Here is an 18,665-nt window from a genome sequence, read left to right as displayed (position 1 = left end):
GGAACTGAAAGGCAAAGAGGGGACAGGGAGAAACAGGACCAGAAAACGGGATGAACAGAAGAAGGAATGGAAAACAGGATTAGGGGTATGAGTCTTAAAAGACAAAATACAAAATTCCAAGTTGGCTTGAAAAACTGAAGTCAGTGGCTGACAATTTTTAACTGTAGGAAGAAAAGACAGCTGTGTAACAAATTGCAGCAGGACGACATATAAGCTGTTGTGACAAACGGATGTTCTACTACTGCAGGTGAATAAACTGTGCAAGTATGTTGAGGCAGGGTGGCTGGCTTCTCAAAACATAGCAGATCAGAAATAAATAAAAAAACCCCAACAACCCAAAAAACAAACACAAACCCACAGCTCAATTCTGAGTTTAACAAAGGCAAAGAAGGGCATTATCTATGCAGAAAGGGAATGAGTTGGAAAGATTACAGCTTCTCCTAAGTAACCAAAGGAAAAAAAAAAAAAGATACAAACCTAAAATACAGTGGAAAAAAGCATGGAGCCTGTTGCAGGCATTTTTCTCTATGAGGCATGGGATGAAACGTGAAAGATGACAGTATACAATAGAAGAAACTTTATTTTTTTCTTCTTTTAAATAAAGAGACAGATGAGCAGGAAAGCAATACCTGTTCAGAATCATGAGAGCTCAAGAAAAGGCCTCTAGGAGTGACTTGACTGCCTTTGTCAGGCAGCATAAATAATGTTGGAAAAGGCATACTAAGTAAGCTGATGACTTACAAGAGTTCTCAAGAAGAGCAGAGGAGATATTCAAGAAATAATTTGCAAGTACTAGAAACAGCAGAGAGATGCAACATCAAATCAAAAACAAGGAAAAAATTAAGTCTGACTAGTCTCAGTATCTTTTATCATACGTATATAAAATACAGTTTGACTGCTACAAAGGCAAAGCAGAAGTTGTGCCAGGAAGGCAGAGAGGCCTTTCTGAAAAGTCTAATTTAATTATATGATTTAAATGCATTCATCTCAATACAGATTTCTTTCTACTTTTTACTAATAAAACCTAAACTCTGAAGTCAGCATTCCCCCATTTCTTTTCCCCATACAAGGAAAAAAAAAGAAACAAAACAGAAAAGCCTAGAAAACGAACCACATTGCATGACTACAAATGGGACTCTTGGAAGTTAGGTATGAATGGAATTCCACCTTACCTAGAAATGTATGAATGATAAACAGACTTATATTACACCTAAATGGGAAAAAATTGAAAGGAACTGTCAGCATGAATGAAAAGTGAAATGTACAAAATAATACAGGAGGCAACAACCATAACCTTCCAAGATACCTTCAGCTTTTTTTCTACAGAATACCAAATCCTTTAAAAGGATATTCGATACTTAGCACTAATATACTTTGACTCAGAACTAACATTTTGTTTCTCAGTTGTCCAACTTTTTCCCATTACAGGTACACCACTGCATTTTGATACTACAGAGCAGAGTCAGAATACTCATTTCTGCCACTCTAATCCTGTTTGATCAATGTTTCCACAAGACAGAGTTTCTTTAGTATACAGTATTTCTCATTAAGAAAAACAAGCTCAATTCTTGATACAGTGACAAAAAGCATTTACTAGTGATATGATGATGTATATAAAACTCTATGTCAGAAGAATGACATGTTAAGCTGCTGTTAAGACTTTCATCCAAAGATCAAGCAGTTTTGCATCCCTTTCACTTCTTCATCTGTGCCTTTATAAAAAATTAAAAGCTGATGTTTTAAGAACTAAATGAACACAAGTCTGTCATCACTGTCCCAACTTCACTAAATGTAAGCACTAACTTTACCATGACTGAAGGATTGAAAAATACCTATCAGAACCCTTAAGGCTGAATTTTAAACTAGGTCTCAAAGTTTAAAATTCAAAGTTGGGGACTAACTTTTTTTGATTTCTAGCCGAGTACAGACATGCAGAGTCTAACCTGCAGCCATCAGGACAACCAAAAAGAACAATTCTAAGAAAAAGAAAATAAATAGACAAGCTAGTTGAGATTTGTTAGACTAATTGTAAGTTGAAGTCCAGCCACAGAATATTTGAATATGACCTTTCTAAAGGAAAAATATATACCATTATTATACAGAGATACCATTAAGAAGTAAAAGGCACACAGTTCAGAAGTTACCTTTTTCTTGGTGCAGGTTGGAAGACAAAACCTACATTTTCTCAAATTATGGAAACATTAACTTTTGTTTTAAGAGCAATTTGAGTGCTGAACAAGACAAAAACATTGCAGTCAGAAGCTAGGGTGGTTTGGGGGTTTTTAATAATTTATTAATCTTTTCACAAACTATTATAACCTCAGTTACATTGCTCATGATTATAGTCTGCATTACAACTAAGCACCCAAAAATCCTTACCTTAGGATCACTCTCTGCATCTTCCTCTTCTTCTCCCTCCTCTTCCCCCTCCAACTCCTATGACAAAATAGAGATAAACTAACAGAAATTAAAACAGGTTAAAAGTGCAGCTTTTTGTAATGGAGAAAAAAACAAAATAGCAAGTTATATTATCACTGTATTCCAGAGTGTTTCAGATGTCAACATTAAAACTACTTGGGCTGACTTAAAAGAATTCAGCATCTTCAAAATCTTAAAGCAAAATCTTTAAAAGAAGATTTAAAACATAGATTTAAAAGATTCAGTATGGCTTAAGGCAACCTTCCTACATAAGCTGCTGCAGTCTCCCAGCAATTTAACTTCTACTTGACATATTATTTGGAATTTTACAGTTCTGGTACTAAGTATATATGTCTAATTTTGTTCTTTGTTTTGACCTCCTTCCAAAGAGTCTCTGTTTATTTGGATTACTGTGGACAGGCTACATATTCCTGCACAGGATTTTGCAGTATTTTCGCACTCTGTTGTACATACACCTATATCCAAGTAGTAACATCTGGCACTGGAGACAGATTAAAGATACATGTACACTTCTATCAAGACCCATCTTAAAAAATAAAAATAAGAACATGTTTAGTCATTCAACAGCCTAAGTCCAGAAGTCTGTATTGCAACTTGCAAAGACAGAAAAGAGACTGCACGCTGAAGGCTGCCAGCTCACATCAGAACACCAGCTCGGTAACTTCTGATGTACTCTATGGTGAACTTGATGACAGTCAGGTATGTACCTTTAACCAATTAGCAAGAACACCACAGTAAAAGCAGTAAAATAAAAATATAATTATCTGTAAAGGATATTAGCTCATTGATATCATTTAGTGGTTTTGTGCAAAGCCTTTCACAGTATGTTTGTATTCATACAACACTACTGTAAACAGACCAGAGCTCTTGGTATACTAGAAATTCCAGCCTAAATAAAGCCTTTATCCTGAGCAGTTGCACATTCTCCCTTTTTTACTTTACATTTAGCAAGGCCCAGCCTTCAAGCTTATGATAACTAAAAGCTGACAGCTGAATTCCACTACTGCCTAAGTAACAGATACTTAAAAATAAGACTGAAGGTTCTCATCATGCAGCACTCAAGGAAAAAAAGCTCGTCTAACTTTTGACTCATGTCAGAAAGCAGCTTTCAAAATACTAGAAAAAAACTGGATAAATGTTCTTGCAGAAAGTACTTTGGTGAAGAGAAAAAACAGCCATAGATTTTGTAAGTCAGGAACGCTGAACTCTTTTGGAAAGAAGTATCATACACAAGCGCATTTATGAACAACTATTTTAGGACTATTTCTGGAACTGGAATGCAGTAGGTAATTAGTTATCTAAAAAAGATACAGTATGCATCTCACCTCCTCTTCACCTTCTTCACCTTCTTCAAACTGAAAAACAAACCCAAAGTTTTATTAGCTCTGCTAAAATTCGCATAAAATCTTCTGCAGTAATAGGTCTCGCATATTCAAACACAGTAACTGAAGCTAAGCTCCTTCCAGAAGCAAAGATTAACAACTCACAGCAAGCTGAATGATTCTTTCCTATCCCTAAATAACAGGAATCTCTTCAGGTTTTTTGTTATTCTCATGTAATTAATACTACATACTAGTCTAATCAGAAAAGAAGGAGAATGTTTCTATCTAAATGGTGACTAAAAAACAAAATGCTGATAGCATACATACGTTATCATCATCCTCTATAGCTTCCCCAGTGAAATAAAGCACAGCACGAGGGACTATCCTTTCGCGGAAGAAATGTCCGATTTCAAAATCCGCTGCTAAAGTAAACTCTGAATCTTCGTCCTGTAAAGCAAGTTAGTTTGATTTTTCTAATAAAAGTGTGATGTGCTACAGAGCAGCAAACAAAAGTATTTCAAAGTTACGGTTTGAGAAACATCACACTGTCATCAACATCAACCTTCAGGTCACATGTACTTTCAGTATACTTTCGACTTGCAATATTTCTTTTATTGTTACAAAGTAGATCTAGATTTGCAGAATTGAGATTTATTTTAAAAGTTTCCTACTTTCTACATACCGGCTACTGACCTGCTGAAACACCTTCTATTAAAAACGCTCTTATAGACTTTGCTGGTTCTGATATCTGCCGTTACAGTATTGTTCAGAATGCTTCAGATTGATTTTTTTAAAAAAAATCAGGTACCAGCCATGCAGTAGTGCTAGTGCTGAGTGGCTAGAGAAAATAATGACCTCTTCCCAACAGTGATCATTATAGATGTATTGGATCAGCAAGACATGTAACAGCAAAATGTCAACGGATTACTTGGAGAAGCCAACAGTATCTTTCATTTTATCAAGATGAAGTTCAGCTTTGGCAAAAGCAAAAATAACAATAAAAATACACGGCAGTTAGTGAAAGAACCCAAACAGTCACTATAGAGATGTTTAGCAAAAAAGATGTGGCAAAAAGCAATTGTGCAACTTCAGAAATGTAAACTTACCAATGACTCTCCATCACCAGATACTGCAAAAAGAAAAGACAGTAAATTTAAGGAAAGTTTGTATAGTCTAGCCCACCTCAATATTCAAGATGACAAAACACAGTATAAAGACCTTCTCATACCAGAAAACACTGGGGTTATAAAGGCTTCAGAAGCTAGCTATTAAACCTTTAAAGACAATTCAGATTCATCCTAAATTAAACCCACAGAAATTGTACTTGCAAGAATTTTAAGTCCTGCAATAACAGCATCAAAGCTGCCATTTTGATGTCAAAGATTTTTGCACAGGAAACACTCTTTCTACAAAGATGGGTTCAGAAGGCATGCAGATCACATTCCTCCCCTCAAAGAGCAACACATTTTGTTTCTATATTAATGCTGTAATTACAGCAACTTTATTTTGCTAGAGCACTACGAACCCTCTCCTCTCCCCAAAGACAGATGCTACCAAGTAGATTAACATTTTGTCATGAATTTGCAAAGCATTGTTGAGAAGAGGCCTGGTACTGTAACCAGTAAGGAACGGGGGGGGGGGGGGGGGGGTGGGTGTGTGTGGTGTTGTTTAAAACAAAACAAAAAACAACAACCACCACCACCAAAACAGATTTGCCTCCTCTACTCGGGTGCCATGGTACTGTGATCCTATTGTGAAAGTGCTAATTTGGCTCAGTCTGTTCTCAAGTTGAAAATGCAAGTATCAACTGCCAGCAGATGTCATAGTCTTATCTTTCTTATACAGCTACCTCCAGAATATGTCCTTTAAGAACTTTTAAAAACCAATATAAAACCATCGTGAGGCAAACAAATCTCCATCCCTTCCTGAAAGCAGCAATTACTTGTAACAAAAAAAAAAAAAAAAGTTGTTTAAGTTAAAGGACATTTCTGTTCCAAACAAACTCCAACTTTGGAAATACTTATCACTTGTTTCTTATCCCCATGTACACAGGGATTTGTAGTGGTATTTAGAAGGGACAGGTAGTTCACAGGACATTCAGCCCATGACTGAATCAAGAACTAATGTCCATTTTGTTCAGTACATCTCTGAAGTCCACAAAGTAAACGGCTGCTTCCATCCATGTTTGAAAAAAAGAGTACAAGAAGAAAGTGTTTTTGGAATCCATCTAAATTGTTTTAAATAGGTGAGTACATATCTAACATTAGATAACTAGGAAAACTAGGAAGGTATGTACAGAGCATTAAGGATCACTAATTAATCACAGAAGAAACCACAGGAAGTTCCGTCACTTAACACAAAGCTTTAAATGAAACAGATATGCTAACTTGACCAATACTGGAAGAGATTTCTATCGCATATTAAAAACCTCAAATTGATGCATGGTGCCATCCTGTGGTGAAACAAGTCAACTTCTTTAGGAGATTCTACATGAGACTCTTTCCATACTATGAATCCTGTTTACACAGTACACCTAACAGCCAAATTCTACAGAATAACATCAGAACAAAATGATCTGTTTGGATGAGCTGCAGTTTCCTATCTTCCTCTAGTAAGAAGAAAGTATACAATGCAGCAGCATAAATAGTTTGTAGGTTTAAGCTGTATAAATACAAATACATATAAAAAAACACAACATATTTTAAGAATCCTAAATTCTCAATTTCCAAGCTTACCCTTTATTGGGCTGAAGAAGTTAAAAAAAGAATCATTAGGTACTTGTTTAGTAATTGTCCGAACTGTGCCTCGACCCTTGTGTTTCTGTTTTTTCTTGATTGTTTTAACTGTAACATTTTTTCCTTTCTTCCAGTCAATAGTACACCTAAAGACAACATGTGGGAAACAGCATTTTAACACAAGACATCAGTGAAAATAAAGAACTGAGCATTAGAGCAACAAACATCAAGGCAAAGATGGCGTATCATTCTCTAGATAAAGCTAGTTTTACACACTCTGGCAACTGAATCTACTTGACAAGATGTCAAGTAGACGCATCGTAGTGCTACAGACTATATGTATGTTGGACATATCAAATATTTCCCTAAATTAAAAAGCTAAATAGTTTGTCTTCACAGAGTAATCACTGCCCCCACCCCATCCATGCTTTAATACCTCTTTGCCCCAACTACTGGAGTTTTGTAACCAAGGACATGATTAAGCTATTCCAGAAAAATCTCAACAGCTGAGAATTATTCTTCCAACAGTCAGACCAGTAGAAAACAATACGTTACATCCTCTCACTACAGGCCAAAGCAGTGTCCAGTTACCCTAAAAATAAATGCACAAAGAGTTGCCAGGGAGAGGCACATGTCAGCTCTCCAAAGAGCAGTGCTCAGACTGACTTGGCAGTCAAGTACAGCAAGCCAGAAAGAGCTTATTTTTCAGATCCTTTCTGCTACTGTGCAAACTGTCACTTATCTCAATTAAAAGTCTCTCTCCATCCACCTATAGTTTTACCCAAAACTGCATGTGGCAAAGAATGAGTGGTAAACACAGGTAGTTCTCTTCTAATGGAAATAATGGTGTCACAGTAACCCTTAAGTGATTGTTCTTCAAAATGGACTAGCCTTTTACTTAGGCACAACTGTCACTAAACATGCAAGTAGATGTTTTGCCTCACTGCAAGTGAATACTCAATTCAAAAGCCAACACATAGCACTAAAAGTCAAAAGGTTTCGAGGTTGTCAGGGTGCCTTCAAGAAAGCAAGTATTTGGCATTTCTTAAGTGTTAGTTTTAAAAAAAAAAAACCAAACACAAACAAAAAAACAAAACACAAGACACAAAAAAAACCCACCTCCCACCAAAACCCAAAAACACATCCTTGAAGGGGGGTGGGGGCAGGAAAAGGGGACACACACCAACAGAAAGAACACCAAGGAAGTTAAGAAAAATAAGGTACAAAAATATTTTTCAGTTGTGTCAGCTCTGCTCTGGTATGGCACTGAACATGAGTTATACAGCAGAGATCACAGATAGGAAGAGAAAGGGTTAGGTTAGAGAAAACAATCTTTTACCCAAAGAAAAAGTCTAGTGTGGTGTCCAACTCACTAGACTGCCAGAACAGAGATGAGAATTCACCATCCCGCAGTCAGTTTCTGACCACATTTTGCCAAAAAAGTTGCTGCATTAGCCACAACTGCCAGAACCAAACTGCGTGGCCAGTATGTTCCAGTCTCAAAACAGGTTGAAAGAACAGATCATACATATGACCAATTCCTGCCAGATTCAAAAGTACTGCTGGAATAAAAATTGCTGAGGAGATGAGCCAGAGTCCAAGAGAGTCTAAGGCTACTTATCAGCCTGAAAATGGGGGTCTATGAAATGTAATTACTAAAATGAACTTATCCAGTTATCTGGAAATAAAACGCTTGTTACCTCATTAGTAATCTATTAAATTTGAAAGGTGTAAGCTTTAAAATGCACGCCACGTTAAAACATCTCTATATCTATCTATCTGTTGCTTCTGCATGCTGAGGCTAAGATCATCATCATCCCTACAAACATTCCCAGTTTTTAAGCTAGCAAAAGCTTTATTTTATCTTCATTAACCATTATCACAGTAAGAGAAAACAGCATCTGGAAAATATGGACTATTACTTCAGAAGGTTTTTTTTAATTTCAAGTTTTCCTTACCCCTCACAATCAACTATTTCAGGTCCTTCAAATGAAAACGGATCTGTCTTGTCTGGCTCCGACTTCATCTTGTATGTTTTTGTCAGGACTGAATTAGAAAAGTAGTCATTGGGCCCAAAGTGGAACTCTAATGAGAAAGACTGGAAGAAAGTTCCATTATAATTTTATGTTACCACTAATTTTTATCTTTGAAATAGTGCATCAGCAGAATTACCATTAATCAAACTCTGAATACAGGAAAAAATAAGAATTGGATTGCAAACATATCTTTCAAACTACAGCAGAAGCAGGAAATGAAGAATGTCAACCAACTCTGAACATGCAGGAAGCCAGAACAACCTTGGCTAGTATTAACATTCAAATTATAATCAGGTAATTACTACATTTCACTCACCTTTACATATAGAACTGCTGTCTTAAAAGCAACCTTAGAAATAAGTACTTTGAGAAACGTCTTGGTTTCATTTTCTATGGAAGCCTAGTCATCATCCTTTGACTAGGGATGATGAAGTTGTTATTCTGAAGTCACTTTGACATCAGAATAACACCATCAGGTTCTGTTACTCCCTCCACTCTGATCATTCAATGTCATGATCTTAAGAGACTGAAACAGACTTTATTTCTAAATAAAAAAAATTCTAGATTGCAGGAGTCTGTATTTAAACAGTGCACTTCTCTATGAACCAGAGGAGTTTTTTTTCCATTTGATAATAGAAAATCCTGCAAAAGAACACTGACTTCATAAACCGAAGCCTAAGATTATACACGTCTTAACAGGTTACAGCCTGAAGCAGGTGTTTCTGCTTATGTTTGCGCCTCCTGTGGCACCTGAAAATTGTTTGCAGAAATTCAGTTTCTTACATGAGAATAAAAGGCTCCAGTTACAGAAAACTGCAGCATACACAATGCATCAATTTTGAAATCTGTAAAGCTTTCAAAACTGCTTGCACAATGCTATCTATGCCCACTTTGCACTCAGGATCAACTATGAACTATTTAAAAGTAAAATAAAACTCAAACTGCCTTGGAACAGGGGAAAAAATAAAGGTTTTCACCAGCATTATTTTAGTTACTTGAAGGTGGATAAAGACTGCAGGTCAGTTCAACAACACAGAAGGGCTGAAAGTCAAAACCCCCAACATCACCATAACTACTGCACAGCCACAGCATGCATAACAGTTACCTTAAATATTTTATTTATTCCTCCATAAGAACTAGACCCAGTGTGCATACAAAACAGATTAGATGATAACTGCCAAAAACACTAGCCTTGAATATACTTCCCCAGGCATTCTTCAGACTCAGGCCAGAAAATGGTCTATTACCACCCAAAAGTCTGCCTTGCCATCCTCTTTTTTTTGAAGGCTCACCATGTGCAGACAGGATAAGTAACTCTGGGGACAACAGCCTGTTCATCAAAGATATTTATCCCTCACTCATCTCCCAAAGGCCCCTTAGTCTTTCTAAGGCCCCATGAATCTCCTCACGTGACTGAACTCTGGAAAGATAGTGGTCAAGGACTGATGGAGACCGGTGGCAACAGCAGCCTTCCCAACTCACACGCTCACAGTTTAAGGAAAGGAAGCCACTGGGAACCAGATGCGCACTGGAATATCTGCGTTGGCTTCACATGGCCTATTTCAGCTTTACTTCCATTTTAAAGCAATTTGAGACAGCTAGTATGGTTTGGAGGGTGTCTTCAGCTAAGGCAAATCTCTCTCTGGCAAACATGCTCAGGGGAAGAGTTACAACTTCGCTTATCCACTACCAGTGACTAACATTCATACCCAAATAATCCCACAAACCATCACTGGGGTTATAAATGGTAACCAGTGGCACTACTTAGCATGCAGGATCCCAAGGACCAGCAAGACAAAAATATCTGCAGAGACTGCATTTCAGTATTTCATTCTATACCTGCTAATTAGGAGACAATAAGAAGCAGCTTCAAGTTTCACATACTATTTGAAGTGTTGTAATAACCTTTCCAGTAGTCATTTGGACATCTTGCTTTTGATATCAGCTTACCTTTGTAGCATGTATTTCTAGATTTTCACTGTAGTATGAGATGTTCTCATGAAGTTCAAAAGAAGAGAACTTCCTTACTTTAAGCTACTTAAGTTATACCCAGATGCATCATCCAGGTCTGAATATGCTAGCTAACGATCCTGATGTCCAAACAGATATATCAAGTAGAAATTACATTTATACAAACATATGTAAGTTTATTCATATGATCATAAATAAATAAATCAAAGCAAATAGTAAAGGAATCGCTTATGCTTCATTTATATATAAACGTTTATAAAAGTTTATATATACAGGCTACAGCAAACAGAACTTTGAAGCACCATTACTGTAGCCAGGTAAATGTACTTTTGGAGGACCGTACCTGCAGTTAATCACTTTGGGTCAACGGTAAATCAGAAAATTCCTAACTATCATGTATTTCTTTTAGTGGCAAAACCTAATCCCCAGTAGAATTAGTGTATTTATTACACACTGGTTATGGGAACTTTTTACAGTACAAAGCTACCACTGCTGCACCAATTTTCAATAGCCAGAGAACTTCAGACAAGGCAGTCTCACACAACTGGCTAACAGGTTTCACTCAAGTAGTTAGGAATGCATCCTTTTGTCTCCAAATACAGAAGGGACATGGAATTTGTCAGCCTTCCATTATTGGATTTCATGTAGCACTGGAATGGAACCTATTCACAGAAATATGCTGTCAAGAGGTTACGAACAGTGCGAGACAAGATAAATCCATTGATGTTTTAAGAGCAGTTCTTCAACTCAAGGTACTGTAAAACAAAGCTGAATGAGAACACAAAAATGCTGTAGGGAAAAACAACTATTTCCAAATCATCCAAATGCCACCAAATAAATATGCTTCAAGATAATAACCACGAACTTCTTAGAATACTTTACTTTGTGCTTAAACAACTCCTTTTCTTCATAAAACTCATATCCTCTCCTTCAGCCCTAGCAATATTTAGGAACTTAATTCCCAATTTTTCTCTGTCCTTACTACTTCCCTTGCCTATTATCAGCTCAAGTGTCTTGGTACTAATAGGAGAAAGACAACAAGGACTAAAGAAGAAAAAAACCAAAAAAACCCCCTTTGCTTCAGCTGTTATTAACCTTTAAAAGGTATTTCGAGAAAGTCCTTCCATCTTTCTTACATGAATCTTCAATGAAGCTTTTCTTGCATTTATTTTAGACTTTGTTAGAAGACTATAACTCCGTAAGACAAAACAAAAAATACCGAACATAAGGAAAAAGCCACAAGGGTGAAGTTTAAAGAAAGGATGTGTAGTCTCAAATCCCATCCTTCTCCCTGCCTCCCCCTCAAAAGGAGCTCAAGGAATAAGTATAGTCCGCATGAATTACATAAGCAACAGAATAACTTCTTTTCAACAAACACAGTATCTGTTTCTGTACACTGAACTTCAACAACAAAACAATTTCCAAAAAAAGGCAAAGTTGTACTTTAAAAATTACTCATTAGGTACACTATTAAAAGACCATCTAATATATTTTTCTATCCTTTTCAATAGGCACAGTATCCATCATCATTGTTTTTGATTAATATTACTAAGTCGCATCTCTTCTTTTGATGAAATATTCAGTATAGTAAGCAGCACCCAGAATTTTTTTTCCACAATTCATTTTCAAACCAAAAGCAGCCATGTAACTTTATTGGTAAGAGTAGCTAATTTGGAATTTGAGAGAGAAAAGAAAGTGAAAATTAGACAGAACTGAGCCAGAATTTTAATCTAGAAACTACAATGATGTCAGAGATGTCCAGGCTAAGGATGAAAGAGCAAAGGGTCAGGAAAGGTGAAGATAAATCTTTAAAAGGTAAAGCATGGAGATATTAGCCTAGAAAGAACCCCCCCACACACACACACACATTCCAACTGAAGAGAATGGAATGAAAATTTTGAAGTGCTGTTCACTTCATTACTACAATCTTCATGAGAAAAAACAAGAGAAAACTCACCATAGGCTGTCCGGGTTCAGAAAACTTAACTTTAATATCCTGCAGATGTTTCAAGATTGGTTCATCATATTCCTTAGAAGAAAAAAAAAAAAAAAAGAAAATGAAAAAGAAATTCCTATTCAGCAGGCAATATTTAGAAGAACAAAATTTTAACCTAGCTTGCTTGTTCAACCTGTTCTTAAGAACGAACCAAACCTTGTAATTATTCAACAGTTTCAGCCAAAGTTTAGATTTGGATCCAAATTTCTTAATCATAGTTGCAAATACCATGTGCCAAATTCTCAATCATTAGGCCTCGTCTTCAGTAAGTAAAGCTGCTATCATGCTAGGCTGCATGAACATTACTGAAAAGTAACTTCATTCAGGATATTTATTGCTGGTGAGATTCACAGAAAGATACACTTCAGGGAATTCTTCCTTAACAGCATTAAAAGCAATTAATATAACCAAGGGTAAAACTACATACACTATTTAACATGAATTCAACCAATCCATGGGTATGTTTATAATATCCTTGCAAAAAATAATCCTTTATGGACTAAATTAACAAAACTACAGGGGAACAGCTGTTGTAAGCAGCACAAACTTGCATTTTAGTATCTACAAATGTTGTTACAAGACCATTTCTTAACAATCCACATAGTGTTTAGCAGTGTGGGTCAGCTGTTCTGCTTGTCCATCATTAGCCTTTCAAGCATCTTCAGGAATAATATTAGGGATTGAAGACTCAAAGATTTTGTGTCTCACACACATTCCACAAGCAGTCACTATTAACTGGAAAAAGTAGCAATTCATTTAACGCATGACAGAAGTTATTCTTTTCAGAGGAGAAACTTACCTGTACTAATTCACTTAGCATATCTACGTTCCTAAAGATAGTAAACCAGAAGTCTGGAATTCCTTTGACATTTGTCTCTTCTGCTTCTGCTTTTTCTTCTATTACCACTACATTTTTCAGGTCTCCCTGTGAAACAAATACAGAAACATTTAAGAAATGAAATCATGACTTCTTAATATATTTAATAAACAGAGGCAGATGTACAAAACGTTTGCCATCTCTGAAGCTGTGTTTAAGGAATGTTTACAATTTACAGTGTTTCCTCTGTAAATGAAGTTAAGAGACACAAGGTTTATTTACACAACTACACATGTATACATTTAATTCAGATTTACTTTCAACTCATTTGGAATTCTTCTGTACAAAGACTAAATACATTGCGTGACAGCTTCACTGACTTAAACAGAAATTAAAACACATTACTATCTTTCCACAAACAGAAAAAAACACAAATAGATTTCTATTTTTCTATTCATCTTATTCCTGCAGGTTCATGTGCCATTTACAGTGTTTCATCTAAAAATTTAGAATTTAACTTTGCCCTCTGAAATGCTGTTTTAGCTTCCCAATTTCACAGAATACTTGGTAAAGTTGGTTTTCATGGTTATTTTTCATTATTACACTGTCTTCAATTATTAAGCTTTTGTGATACAGGATTCCCTACACATAACTGATGTCAAAAGTTATAAAAAAGAATAACTAAGTCACTTCTCCATCCCCAAAAAAACCAGGAAATTCGCAGCCTGAATTAAGTTGTATTGCACCCTTCCTTTTACACCACTAGATAGCAGCAAATATATAAGATCTTCTGAACACCAGCTACTTGGGTTATCAGTAGCCAAGAATATGAAGTGGCAGTTTACTTGCCATCTAGACATGTTTCTGATCTTATAATTGCAGGGAATATGGCCTGTCAATGCTGTATTTACACAAAGCCTAACAAACCTTTTTTGCTTATGCACATGGAGTTCTGTGTCATGCTAAATCTCATGAGATCAGTAAAAACAGAGAGAACAATTTGCTTTGTATACAGAACAGTGTCCAAAGGAAACTGAAGGAAAACGGGCCACGGGAAAAATGCAAAGCAAACCTGACAGAATGGCAAACAGCATTCTAGGTAGGTCACTTCTCTGAGAAAACGAAGCAAGCCATGAGTATACATCTCCAAAAATGATGATAGAGTAAAAGGCAGCCTACAGATTACATTATCCCTCCTAAATCTAGATAGCTCCTACTCAATAGACAAGTAGGAATCCACTAGCCAGCACACATTTTATTAGTTCAATTCCATCTTACGACTAGGTGATGTGTGTCTGATCTGTATTTATGGAAATAAAAGCTAATTATGTCCCCCAAAATAAAGGGGACAAGCAGACAAACAGCCAGCCTTCTATTATCTTGGGGTATCATGTAGCACTGGAATGGAACCCATTATCAGAAAGATACTGTTAACAGGTTACGAACAGTGCAAACAAAGGCAACTTCTCAATTCACTCAAGCTACAAACTCGAAAAAAGGCTAAACTAAAAGTCTAAAAGCTTTCACTGGACATAACAGTGTATTCATCACAAGAGCACATTACTGATAAAACCTTTATTTCCAAAAGATGAGTCTTTCAATGGAAAACACTGTACAGGAATTAATTCCGACAATCCAATATATCTGTAGTTCATTACCAAGCTTGTACTCACAGCTAGTTTTTCTTCTTCCTCATTTTCACTGTGCCATTCTGACTCTGCATCTGTGGGTTCAGCTTCCCCATTAATAAACTCTCTTCTCTATGTTAGAAAAATCAAGAATGTAATTGAAGATGTAAAATTACATGTATGCTAACAGAACTGACTCAGCTAGAAGGAGACAAAGATTATATATATATAGTCTTCCCACCTTATCAAAAAGGGGTTGATAGAGTGCTGCATATTTCCTCTCTAAATCATGTACTTCTTCATAGAATTTAGCTTCTATATGGGCACATTTCACTTGGAGCTGTTTCAAGGCATCAATTCTTCTTTTCACTGCTTTTGGTAAACTAAAAGCCAAACAATTCTTTAAGGTTAAAGGTTAGTTGCCTCAGGCTGCTTATAAGTAAATGCAATTTTTAAATAAAAGGCTTATGTCAAACATACATATTTCTTCAAAACCTATTTCAAAAAGTTGAAAGAATCCTCTCCTACCCAAGTTGTTCTCAAAGGTGTTATCTTCTGTTCCATTCCCTGGGGCCACCACCCTCCCCGTGTAGTTCAGAGATCTGAAATTAATACCTTTGTTTACACCTGAACTTTGAGACTAGAGTTGTGCTGATCCATCTACGAAAAATAAGAACTGTGCATTCTACAGGGGAAAGTTTTGATTCATGGGTCATACTCAGAAAAGTACACATTGCTCATCTGTACTTTAAATTATTAAGCATTTATATATAGTCAGGTAAAAAGAACTTTTTATAGCATTTTTTTTTTTTTTTTAAAAAAGAGGTCTACCAGCTATTCCCAGTCAAGAAATAAAAGCACAAATATCTACTAAAGGCAAAATTTTAAAGTTTAAGTCTACTCCACAGTTAATATAAAACTAAGCTTCAAACTAAGGATTTACAGGTCCTGAACTTTCCACTACATCCTGGACAGCAATCTTATAGAAATCATCAATCAATCAGTGCAGCACATGCCCTGACAGAATAAGGGCCACAGAAGAAAACAAAAAGGATGGGGGAGTTATTTCTAAGCAAAATAATAACAACCAAGGAAAATACTGAACTGGACAAAATTTAGTTTGCATTTTGTGTAAGTAAACTAAGACTTGACTTTTCCTTCCAGAAGTAGGCCACTATGAATCATGGTTTAAGTCAACCATTTTTCTTAGTGAATCATTTTTCTAATTTCCTACCTTAATTATACAGTATTAACATTCTACTATGCTTTCAGTCTTTCAAGAATTTTATTATGCCCTGTACTTACGTTTCAATGTAACTTGAAGGAGTAAGTGCTGTGTTGTCAAGACGTTCCTGTAGAGCTGCCAGGACCTGCGGATTTTGCATCACTTGGTCTGCTAGCTTTTCTATGAAGACAGAAAACCACTTTTAAAACAAAGTTGAATATATTTATAGTGCTTTTGTCATACTGTGTGTCTTACAGCAGTCACAGTAAAAATACTCACTATTTTCCAGATCTCAAATAGCACCACTACAGTTAACTAATAACTCAAGCAAAATTACTTCAGGATCAGATTTCAGAAAGATAAATTGGATAATGGTAGAAAATGCACCTTTCTCTTTGCAAATATATCAAATCTTTGCTTTTAGAAACAAGTAGTACATTGATGACATCAGCAAATTTCCTGGCTTCCCTTTTATGTAAGAAAGTGCAAAATAGGAGTTTCTCTATCCTCCCTCTGTATTAGCTGTAGCTTATAAGCCACATATAAACTTGCAAGAGAACCACTGAATTATACTTTCAAGACATTGATAAAAGTGTTTTCCAGTTAGTCTGACTCCTGAAAAAAACTTTGTGTACTGTACAACAAAGCAGCATAGCACTATGACCATTTCCTTGACAACTACTACTTTTTAACATCAAGATACTTTTCCAATCTGTAAGACTCCTCAAACAGTATCACAACAGTTCACAGAAGACTATTTTTACAGGTGGTCAGATCTAAAGTGCTTCTGGTTAGGAGTTAAAAATCCTTACTAATAACCGCACAGGTGGTCATACTGGGAAGACATTTGCTTTTCAAATCTTTCTGTTCTTCCTCGCCGCTCCTCTCCCAAGACATTAAAAAACAATAAATTGCATAGCGCACACTAACTTGATGAAGCTTTAAATAGGTGCGTTTCTGTGTTGTTCCTTTGGGGGGGTGTTTGTTGTTTTTTCTTAATCCAACTTGACTATAAAAATTATTCAATGGTGTCTACCAGTTTATATGTGATTTCCAATTGCTGGTCACAAAAGCCTTCTCATTCAGTGACCACATTTGTGAAACATATTTCACTATAACTTACAAATTTGAGCATTCAGGTTAATAACAATAGAACCGTAGTTTTTCCGCACACAGAAGTATTAATTTGAAAAATATTATTCAGCAGTTACCCGTAGACCTTCCAAATGAACAATAAAAACCTCAAGAGGACATATTATAAAGATGTATTTTCCTACAAACAAGATAGTAAAGAACTAGCATACATACAGGACTGCTCATTTTAATAATTATGCTGATAAAGATTACATGTTGCTAAAAGCTAGTCTATACAGGCCTTATTGCAAGTGTCTAGCAGGTTATTTCATGCAATAGTGAAGCATACTAATCACAATATATGCAAAAATACTTTCACTGTTACAAAAATATAGCCTTTATTTTGCTCTTGGCCGCAATAAAAATGGAAAACATCACAAAGTGAACAGTTAGCCTAGAAACCATTGCTTTGCTTTCAATAGTGAACACATCTGTAGTTTTGACTGTAAAGGTTTTGGAACTGTAGACAAAGAAGCTTCAATACACAAGGCAATAGGCTTATTCCACCTTTGTAATGTTACCTACTACTATGTATCTTACCTTTTTTGTCGCCTGCATTTTTAGTGGCTTCCACAGAATCTGAAGTAGTATCTTCTGTTTTACTAAAAGAATTTAAAATGTAACATATTAAAAATCACTTTATAAAAACTTTAACATTTAAGAATGAAAGTATTCTGAATTTTCAATGTTTACTACAGGACAAGTTTTATAAACAAGTATGCCACTAAAAGACATGTATTTATGTCTTCAAGCTTCTCAAAACTTGGGAGTAAAAGTTTGGATATGAAACTAGTTCTCCTACGATGAACAGGATGCACAGGAAAGGCAAAAAACTAAACAAAAAAACCCCCAAAACAAAACACAAAAACCCCAAACCAAAAAACACTGACAGATAAATTCATCTCATTAAGTGAATTGCTGACCTTTCATCTGTACTGGGTCACTCTGGACAGGAAAATGTTATTACTCACACGTGAAAATATAAGACACTCTTTTAGTGTAAGTGATGAAGAAAAACACAAGAAAGGATACAGGTAAGAAAGGAAGATCAAAGCTCTCTGTTTCGAATTTCTATATCAAGTTGTTTTGATTAATAGCAAAAACATTAGCCTCTACTCTAAAAAGAGTTGTCCCTGTTCTCCCCTTCTCCCTGCCACGATGTCTTCCATCATCACGCTTCCTGTGTTGGAGAGGGCCCAGAATGAGTCAACAGCCAGCAAGCATTCCCTCTGTTCCCTGCCAGTCTATAGGTTGCAAAATACAGATTGGGTATTGCTGAAATTAACCTTAACTCAGATACAAAAGGAGAAAAGATACTATATATGCAAATGGGTATTATTAGTTACCGGATAGACTAGCTTA

General features: G+C 36.0%; 1 protein-coding gene and 2 non-coding genes across 5 annotated transcripts in view; all 3 read right to left on the bottom strand.

Annotated features, from left to right (window-relative positions):
- The window catches only part of NAP1L4 (nucleosome assembly protein 1 like 4), a 29,157-nt gene that overhangs the window by 5,836 nt on the left and 4,656 nt on the right, over positions 1-18,665 (bottom strand). Inside the window, exons 3-15 of one of the 3 annotated variants that reach the window (XM_050897401.1) lie at positions 17,844-17,905; positions 16,250-16,349; positions 15,186-15,327; positions 14,990-15,076; positions 13,299-13,424; positions 12,461-12,532; positions 8,455-8,594; positions 6,497-6,642; positions 4,868-4,890; positions 4,089-4,208; positions 3,765-3,794; positions 2,380-2,436; positions 1,173-1,210 (exon numbers count right to left, since the gene is read on the bottom strand). In XM_050897401.1, coding sequence (XP_050753358.1) covers positions 1,205-1,210; positions 2,380-2,436; positions 3,765-3,794; positions 4,089-4,208; positions 4,868-4,890; positions 6,497-6,642; positions 8,455-8,594; positions 12,461-12,532; positions 13,299-13,424; positions 14,990-15,076; positions 15,186-15,327; positions 16,250-16,349; positions 17,844-17,905 — 1,111 coding nt within the window. In that variant the 3' untranslated portion in view covers positions 1,173-1,204. Of the gene's footprint in view, positions 1-1,172; positions 1,211-2,379; positions 2,458-3,764; positions 3,795-4,088; positions 4,209-4,867; positions 4,891-6,496; positions 6,643-8,454; positions 8,595-12,460; positions 12,533-13,298; positions 13,425-14,989; positions 15,077-15,185; positions 15,328-16,249; positions 16,350-17,843; positions 17,906-18,665 lie in introns of those variants that run through there. The other 2 variants (XM_050897404.1, XM_050897403.1) reach the window with 2 other exon arrangements.
- Positions 11,088-11,208, bottom strand: LOC127017460 (small nucleolar RNA SNORA54). Its single transcript, XR_007766594.1, has one exon. It is a non-coding gene; the product is annotated as a small nucleolar RNA SNORA54 (small nucleolar RNA).
- LOC127017459 (small nucleolar RNA SNORA54) lies at positions 14,642-14,769 on the bottom strand. Its single transcript, XR_007766593.1, has one exon. It is a non-coding gene; the product is annotated as a small nucleolar RNA SNORA54 (small nucleolar RNA).

This window comes from Gymnogyps californianus, chromosome 5 (genome assembly GCF_018139145.2).
Source record: "Gymnogyps californianus isolate 813 chromosome 5, ASM1813914v2, whole genome shotgun sequence".
Classification (NCBI taxonomy): domain Eukaryota; kingdom Metazoa; phylum Chordata; class Aves; order Accipitriformes; family Cathartidae; genus Gymnogyps; species Gymnogyps californianus.
The sequence above is the reverse complement of the archived record's forward strand: the minus strand, read 5'-3'. Positions and strand labels throughout refer to the sequence as shown.